We start from the raw sequence: 9,169 nt of genomic DNA, 5'->3' as shown, positions 1-9,169 counted from the left end.
AAGGTGCCTTCTCTGAACTAGCAGGCACACCCTTCTTTGGTTAACATGCAACAACTCCCTATATGTCTGCCTTTGCTGACATGTGGACTCAGGTGAGCTAGATGCTTGAGTCTCTACAGATGGAGCAGGGCTGGATGCATGGCCTGCTTTTGCAGGCACTTTTGGCTCTGAGTTTTGACCTGGATGTTGTTCACCCTGTAAAGCCTGCAGGGGCCCTGGCTGCTCCAAGTCCAGCTGTTGTTGGTTTTCAACCTGGTCTGGACTTACTGGACTTTGCTCATCCTCTGAAGACTCATTGCTTTGCTCATCCTCTGAAGACTCATCGCAGGGGATGGTCCATGACAAATTCAAGCATGCACTGAACCCTCCCCTCTGCTAAGGAAATTATAAACAAGATAAGTTACCACAAGATCTGCAGCCCAATACTACTCATAAGTAGATGTGCTGACTTAGCTTGTAGAAAGAGCCTAACATGGGACCCAGAGGCACCTGTAGGGGAATTCTCTATATAATGCTGCAGAAAGGCTGCAGTTAGTGTAGGATTAAATTGCTTGTAGCATTGCTGATTAAACCCATCCATCACCTGATCTGCCTTGTATTCATTCTTATTACCTGACCTTTGAACTGCTTTCAGACTCTGTCTTTGGAATATATAGCCTAGCCCTGGAACTCAGACTGCCTTTGGATTGTGTTACCAAAACCTAGACTGTGACATTGAACTTTGACCTTAAAACCCCTGCTATCAGCCACTGTACTTACTGGGACTTGCCTCCTACCTTGTTGCCAGGGCTGGAGCTGATTTTAGTCCACAAAGGTTTGTGCCAGAATATAAATTTGGTGATCAGTGTGGTGCCATGAGCCTCCTGATTATTTTCGTGACAAACATTGTTCCTCTGCTAGAATATTGCCCATAAAGTATAATATTATATAAACCTGACATTTCTCCACTCTTGATAGATGCCTCTTAAGATAACTTTTGTCCTTCTTCACACTAAAGCAGTGTTGGCCAAGACTGGTATTTCTGTGCACAGCATTTCTCCAGTCATACCCTTTTACAGCTTACTGGCTTGGGGAGGACTCTCACTTTGTATAACTGCTTGTCAGGCCAACTAACTTTTAGGTCTCAGTCTGATGCTGGCAAATGACTTCATTAATGTGAGCTGTAATAAGCTTGTTTGAAAAAAAATAGAATATACATATTTAAAGGAAAGAAAGAATCAATTTTTCAAATGATCCAGCTGGATGTTGTAGAATTTACAAGGGCCTTTCATTAACCACCAACATCCTCCACACACACACACTGCAATTATTCATGATTTTTTTCCAATATCACGAACATAACATAAAACAATATTAATAAAAGAGCTACAATAAAATAAAATATACAATAAGATAAAACCAATAAACTTATAAAAGGAAAGAAATTAAGGAACATATTTTAACACTGCACATGAACTGAAATAATTATTTCAGTTTACTTACATGTGTGCTCCAGATTTTAATATCTCAAAAGGAATAATAGTGAAGATCCCCTCATTCCCTTTCTTTTCTATCACTTCACCAAAAAGGTACTAGTAGTGTGTTCCTTCCTGCAGAAGTTGTAGTTTCTATGGCACAGTGATAGAAAATGAAGCATCATTATCCAAAATAGAATATTTCCTTTTTTAATATCCTGAAAAACTGTAAAACTGGATTTGTTCATGGCAAGATTTGTTTCACATTCTACTATATCAGGCCAATATATTTGGGGTTAAATCCAGCAAAAAAAAATCTATTTGCATTCAAATTCTTCCGCTTTTGTTGTTGTAATTTTCATATCAATATTTATTATCACATGAGAGGTCTAAAGCAAATAACTCAAACCGAAAGTTACATAATGCATTTTAATAGGACCAACCAAACGAAAGTGTAAACTGCCAAGTTGTCCAGAACTTTCTATCAGGCTGGATATTTAAATAAAAAAAATTAAAAACAGAAGGAGTAGGGAATTATTTCAGGTTGTAATCCTGAAGTTTCTTGTCTACATCCTGTAAAAAATTATAAACAGATCTGAACAGATTGTGTGGTGTTGTGTGGACCATTGAAGCTTTGGCATTCCAGGTAGAAAAAAAGAACAGAAAATAGAATTATCCAGTTAAAAGTATAAAACTAATGTAACAAGCCAAGAACAGATGGAAATTCAGTGCCTTCCTTTTGTTTTAGGACCACTGTTCTGTTTCACTCCTCTTCCAAAAGCAGGACAATATATTTCTGAAGTTTAGCCAACAAGAACAACCAAAGTAACATAAAAGAGAGTGCAAAGTGTAAGTTTCCTCAAAACGCTCAGTCAGGCTGAATACAAACAAAAACAGACTGTAATGTCCTTTTCCCCAGCCAGGCCATCAATTTTCTGACAAAGCTGCGGTACCTACTCTTTCATACTGCAGCATGGGATCAGCTGCTCATTTTGAGATGAGCAGGACCAGGGTGGGTGGGGGTTGGATTTTATTTATTTGTTTGGGTTCTCAAAATTGGCTGAAAGAATGCCTTTTCCTCATTTGTAATGAACTTATCGTTGATTAGGCCTGGTCTTAATGAAGACTGGTTACATCCTTACTGAGGTCTGGCAGGATTCATGTGGGTTAGCAGTTCAAGTTAATTAGATTCACAAGTACCTTGAAGTATTTAAGGATGTGAAAAGTAACTGAACCAAACACTTCAGGCTGACTGACCACAGCTTTCATACTGCTGCCCGTCATTACCTGAACCCACATGCTTATTGGTATAGGGCAGGGGTAGGGAACCTGCGGCTCTCCAGATGTTCAGGAACTACAATTCCCATCAGCCCCTACCAGCATGGCCAATTGGCCATGCTGACAGAGGCTGATGGGAATTGTAGTTCCTGAACATCTGGAGAGCCGCAGGTTCCCTACCCCTGGTATAGGGGAATCATGGACATAATCATTCAGGACAGTCAGGTGCACAGGCAAAGTTAAGTGAAGAGTGACTGCTCAGCCTTGCACCAGAGCAGGATTGATCAAGCACTGGCAAACCTGCTGGGTAGCCCATTAGGGAATCCATACTAAAATGGGAGGCAAGTAATGTTGTAAGCTGTGATTGTGCTGTTAAAGTTAATAAACCTGAATGTACACCAAGACTGATATCTATATCTGGGATATGGAAACAAAATATGGTAGTGATTGTTTTAATCACACTACAGATTACTTTCCTTTGATTAACTAGATAAAGAGTCAATGGCAACCAGGTAATAGTATCACCTAGAGATGTGGGCAAGAAACTCATATGAATAGTGTAATCCCGAGTCATATTACCTAGATGAAGACTCTCTCTCTTTAATAGTTATTTTCAGGAATGTTCTAACATGTAGCTTGATGAAAAATGTTCGAGAACTTGGAAGCTTACACAATGTTTTGTTGTTGGTCTTTAAAATGAATCACATGATTTTTGTTTTGTTTTGTTTTTGAACATCAGTTCCTCCAATTGAAGTTTCTTGTTAAAATTAACACAATCTCAATGGGTTTTAGTTGTATGCTGTTGTGAAGTTATGTCATGTACCACCCAGAGCCTTCGGGGGTAGGGCGGTATATAAAACCCGATAGATAGATAGATAGATAGATAGATAGATAGATAGATAGATAGATAGACAGACAGACAGACAGACAGACAGACAGACAGACAGACAGACAGACAGACAGACAGACAGACAGACAGACAGACAGACAGACAGACAGACAGACAGACAGAGATGATAGACAGACCCCCCCCACCCCCCCCCCCCCCCCCCCCCCCCCCCCCCCCCCCCCCCCCCCCCCCACCCCCCCCCCCCCCCCCCCCCCCCCCCCCCCACCCCCCCCCCCCCCCACCCCCCCCCCCCCCCACCCCCCCCCCCCCCCACCCCCCCCCCCCCCCACCCCCCCCCCCCCCCACCCCCCCCCCCCCCCACCCCCCCCCCCCCCCACCCCCCCCCCCCCCCACCCCCCCCCCCCCCCACCCCCCCCCCCCCCCACCCCCCCCCCCCCCCACCCCCCCCCCCCCCCACCCCCCCCCCCCCCCACCCCCCCCCCCCCCCACCCCCCCCCCCCCCCACCCCCCCCCCCCCCCACCCCCCCCCCCCCCCACCCCCCCCCCCCCCCACCCCCCCCCCCCCCCACCCCCCCCCCCCCCCACCCCCCCCCCCCCCCACCCCCCCCCCCCCCCACCCCCCCCCCCCCCCACCCCCCCCCCCCCCCACCCCCCCCCCCCCCCACCCCCCCCCCCCCCCACCCCCCCCCCCCCCCACCCCCCCCCCCCCCCACCCCCCCCCCCCCCCACCCCCCCCCCCCCCCACCCCCCCCCCCCCCCACCCCCCCCCCCCCCCACCCCCCCCCCCCCCCACCCCCCCCCCCCCCCACCCCCCCCCCCCCCCACCCCCCCCCCCCCCCACCCCCCCCCCCCCCCACCCCCCCCCCCCCCCACCCCCCCCCCCCCCCACCCCCCCCCCCCCCCACCCCCCCCCCCCCCCACCCCCCCCCCCCCCCACCCCCCCCCCCCCCCACCCCCCCCCCCCCCCACCCCCCCCCCCCCCCACCCCCCCCCCCCCCCACCCCCCCCCCCCCCCACCCCCCCCCCCCCCCACCCCCCCCCCCCCCCACCCCCCCCCCCCCCCACCCCCCCCCCCCCCCACCCCCCCCCCCCCCCACCCCCCCCCCCCCCCACCCCCCCCCCCCCCCACCCCCCCCCCCCCCCACCCCCCCCCCCCCCCACCCCCCCCCCCCCCCACCCCCCCCCCCCCCCACCCCCCCCCCCCCCCACCCCCCCCCCCCCCCACCCCCCCCCCCCCCCACCCCCCCCCCCCCCCACCCCCCCCCCCCCCCACCCCCCCCCCCCCCCACCCCCCCCCCCCCCCACCCCCCCCCCCCCCCACCCCCCCCCCCCCCCACCCCCCCCCCCCCCCACCCCCCCCCCCCCCCACCCCCCCCCCCCCCCACCCCCCCCCCCCCCCACCCCCCCCCCCCCCCACCCCCCCCCCCCCCCACCCCCCCCCCCCCCCACCCCCCCCCCCCCCCACCCCCCCCCCCCCCCACCCCCCCCCCCCCCCACCCCCCCCCCCCCCCACCCCCCCCCCCCCCCACCCCCCCCCCCCCCCACCCCCCCCCCCCCCCACCCCCCCCCCCCCCCACCCCCCCCCCCCCCCACCCCCCCCCCCCCCCACCCCCCCCCCCCCCCACCCCCCCCCCCCCCCACCCCCCCCCCCCCCCACCCCCCCCCCCCCCCACCCCCCCCCCCCCCCACCCCCCCCCCCCCCCACCCCCCCCCCCCCCCACCCCCCCCCCCCCCCACCCCCCCCCCCCCCCACCCCCCCCCCCCCCCACCCCCCCCCCCCCCCACCCCCCCCCCCCCCCACCCCCCCCCCCCCCCACCCCCCCCCCCCCCCACCCCCCCCCCCCCCCACCCCCCCCCCCCCCCACCCCCCCCCCCCCCCACCCCCCCCCCCCCCCACCCCCCCCCCCCCCCACCCCCCCCCCCCCCCACCCCCCCCCCCCCCCACCCCCCCCCCCCCCCACCCCCCCCCCCCCCCACCCCCCCCCCCCCCCACCCCCCCCCCCCCCCACCCCCCCCCCCCCCCACCCCCCCCCCCCCCCACCCCCCCCCCCCCCCACCCCCCCCCCCCCCCACCCCCCCCCCCCCCCACCCCCCCCCCCCCCCACCCCCCCCCCCCCCCACCCCCCCCCCCCCCCACCCCCCCCCCCCCCCACCCCCCCCCCCCCCCACCCCCCCCCCCCCCCACCCCCCCCCCCCCCCACCCCCCCCCCCCCCCACCCCCCCCCCCCCCCACCCCCCCCCCCCCCCACCCCCCCCCCCCCCCACCCCCCCCCCCCCCCACCCCCCCCCCCCCCCACCCCCCCCCCCCCCCACCCCCCCCCCCCCCCACCCCCCCCCCCCCCCACCCCCCCCCCCCCCCACCCCCCCCCCCCCCCACCCCCCCCCCCCCCCACCCCCCCCCCCCCCCACCCCCCCCCCCCCCCACCCCCCCCCCCCCCCACCCCCCCCCCCCCCCACCCCCCCCCCCCCCCACCCCCCCCCCCCCCCACCCCCCCCCCCCCCCACCCCCCCCCCCCCCCACCCCCCCCCCCCCCCACCCCCCCCCCCCCCCACCCCCCCCCCCCCCCACCCCCCCCCCCCCCCACCCCCCCCCCCCCCCACCCCCCCCCCCCCCCACCCCCCCCCCCCCCCACCCCCCCCCCCCCCCACCCCCCCCCCCCCCCACCCCCCCCCCCCCCCACCCCCCCCCCCCCCCACCCCCCCCCCCCCCCACCCCCCCCCCCCCCCACCCCCCCCCCCCCCCACCCCCCCCCCCCCCCACCCCCCCCCCCCCCCACCCCCCCCCCCCCCCACCCCCCCCCCCCCCCACCCCCCCCCCCCCCCACCCCCCCCCCCCCCCACCCCCCCCCCCCCCCACCCCCCCCCCCCCCCACCCCCCCCCCCCCCCACCCCCCCCCCCCCCCACCCCCCCCCCCCCCCACCCCCCCCCCCCCCCACCCCCCCCCCCCCCCACCCCCCCCCCCCCCCACCCCCCCCCCCCCCCACCCCCCCCCCCCCCCACCCCCCCCCCCCCCCACCCCCCCCCCCCCCCACCCCCCCCCCCCCCCACCCCCCCCCCCCCCCACCCCCCCCCCCCCCCACCCCCCCCCCCCCCCACCCCCCCCCCCCCCCACCCCCCCCCCCCCCCACCCCCCCCCCCCCCCACCCCCCCCCCCCCCCACCCCCCCCCCCCCCCACCCCCCCCCCCCCCCACCCCCCCCCCCCCCCACCCCCCCCCCCCCCCACCCCCCCCCCCCCCCACCCCCCCCCCCCCCCACCCCCCCCCCCCCCCACCCCCCCCCCCCCCCACCCCCCCCCCCCCCCACCCCCCCCCCCCCCCACCCCCCCCCCCCCCCACCCCCCCCCCCCCCCACCCCCCCCCCCCCCCACCCCCCCCCCCCCCCACCCCCCCCCCCCCCCACCCCCCCCCCCCCCCACCCCCCCCCCCCCCCACCCCCCCCCCCCCCCACCCCCCCCCCCCCCCACCCCCCCCCCCCCCCACCCCCCCCCCCCCCCACCCCCCCCCCCCCCCACCCCCCCCCCCCCCCACCCCCCCCCCCCCCCACCCCCCCCCCCCCCCACCCCCCCCCCCCCCCACCCCCCCCCCCCCCCACCCCCCCCCCCCCCCACCCCCCCCCCCCCCCACCCCCCCCCCCCCCCACCCCCCCCCCCCCCCACCCCCCCCCCCCCCCACCCCCCCCCCCCCCCACCCCCCCCCCCCCCCACCCCCCCCCCCCCCCACCCCCCCCCCCCCCCACCCCCCCCCCCCCCCACCCCCCCCCCCCCCCACCCCCCCCCCCCCCCACCCCCCCCCCCCCCCACCCCCCCCCCCCCCCACCCCCCCCCCCCCCCACCCCCCCCCCCCCCCACCCCCCCCCCCCCCCACCCCCCCCCCCCCCCACCCCCCCCCCCCCCCACCCCCCCCCCCCCCCACCCCCCCCCCCCCCCACCCCCCCCCCCCCCCACCCCCCCCCCCCCCCACCCCCCCCCCCCCCCACCCCCCCCCCCCCCCACCCCCCCCCCCCCCCACCCCCCCCCCCCCCCACCCCCCCCCCCCCCCACCCCCCCCCCCCCCCACCCCCCCCCCCCCCCACCCCCCCCCCCCCCCACCCCCCCCCCCCCCCACCCCCCCCCCCCCCCACCCCCCCCCCCCCCCACCCCCCCCCCCCCCCACCCCCCCCCCCCCCCACCCCCCCCCCCCCCCACCCCCCCCCCCCCCCACCCCCCCCCCCCCCCACCCCCCCCCCCCCCCACCCCCCCCCCCCCCCACCCCCCCCCCCCCCCACCCCCCCCCCCCCCCACCCCCCCCCCCCCCCACCCCCCCCCCCCCCCACCCCCCCCCCCCCCCACCCCCCCCCCCCCCCACCCCCCCCCCCCCCCACCCCCCCCCCCCCCCACCCCCCCCCCCCCCCACCCCCCCCCCCCCCCACCCCCCCCCCCCCCCACCCCCCCCCCCCCCCACCCCCCCCCCCCCCCACCCCCCCCCCCCCCCACCCCCCCCCCCCCCCACCCCCCCCCCCCCCCACCCCCCCCCCCCCCCACCCCCCCCCCCCCCCACCCCCCCCCCCCCCCACCCCCCCCCCCCCCCACCCCCCCCCCCCCCCACCCCCCCCCCCCCCCACCCCCCCCCCCCCCCACCCCCCCCCCCCCCCACCCCCCCCCCCCCCCACCCCCCCCCCCCCCCACCCCCCCCCCCCCCCACCCCCCCCCCCCCCCACCCCCCCCCCCCCCCACCCCCCCCCCCCCCCACCCCCCCCCCCCCCCACCCCCCCCCCCCCCCACCCCCCCCCCCCCCCACCCCCCCCCCCCCCCACCCCCCCCCCCCCCCACCCCCCCCCCCCCCCACCCCCCCCCCCCCCCACCCCCCCCCCCCCCCACCCCCCCCCCCCCCCACCCCCCCCCCCCCCCACCCCCCCCCCCCCCCACCCCCCCCCCCCCCCACCCCCCCCCCCCCCCACCCCCCCCCCCCCCCACCCCCCCCCCCCCCCACCCCCCCCCCCCCCCACCCCCCCCCCCCCCCACCCCCCCCCCCCCCCACCCCCCCCCCCCCCCACCCCCCCCCCCCCCCACCCCCCCCCCCCCCCACCCCCCCCCCCCCCCACCCCCCCCCCCCCCCACCCCCCCCCCCCCCCACCCCCCCCCCCCCCCACCCCCCCCCCCCCCCACCCCCCCCCCCCCCCACCCCCCCCCCCCCCCACCCCCCCCCCCCCCCACCCCCCCCCCCCCCCACCCCCCCCCCCCCCCACCCCCCCCCCCCCCCACCCCCCCCCCCCCCCACCCCCCCCCCCCCCCACCCCCCCCCCCCCCCACCCCCCCCCCCCCCCACCCCCCCCCCCCCCCACCCCCCCCCCCCCCCACCCCCCCCCCCCCCCACCCCCCCCCCCCCCCACCCCCCCCCCCCCCCACCCCCCCCCCCCCCCACCCCCCCCCCCCCCCACCCCCCCCCCCCCCCACCCCCCCCCCCCCCCACCCCCCCCCCCCCCCACCCCCCCCCCCCCCCACCCCCCCCCCCCCCCACCCCCCCCCCCCCCCACCCCCCCCCCCCCCCACCCCCCCCCCCCCCCACCCCCCCCCCCCCCCACCCCCCCCCCCCCCCACCCCCCCCCCC

The 9,169-nt window shown here is 71.5% G+C and overlaps 1 protein-coding gene across 1 annotated transcript; it reads left to right on the top strand.

Moving 5' to 3' along the window:
* Positions 1-3,780: 3,780 nt before the first annotated feature.
* On the top strand, positions 3,781-4,953 carry LOC125426472 (basic proline-rich protein-like; the record flags this gene model as incomplete). The annotated part of the gene is made up of 1 exon (XM_048484772.1): positions 3,781-4,953. A coding segment is annotated over one exon (1,173 nt), but the record flags the coding sequence as incomplete, so codon positions are not given.
* Positions 4,954-9,169: the final 4,216 nt, after the last annotated feature.

The sequence above is a fragment of the Sphaerodactylus townsendi genome, linkage group LG02, assembly GCF_021028975.2.
Source record: "Sphaerodactylus townsendi isolate TG3544 linkage group LG02, MPM_Stown_v2.3, whole genome shotgun sequence".
In the NCBI taxonomy this organism is placed as follows: Eukaryota; Metazoa; Chordata; class Lepidosauria; order Squamata; family Sphaerodactylidae; genus Sphaerodactylus; species Sphaerodactylus townsendi.
The sequence above is the reverse complement of the archived record's forward strand: the minus strand, read 5'-3'. Positions and strand labels throughout refer to the sequence as shown.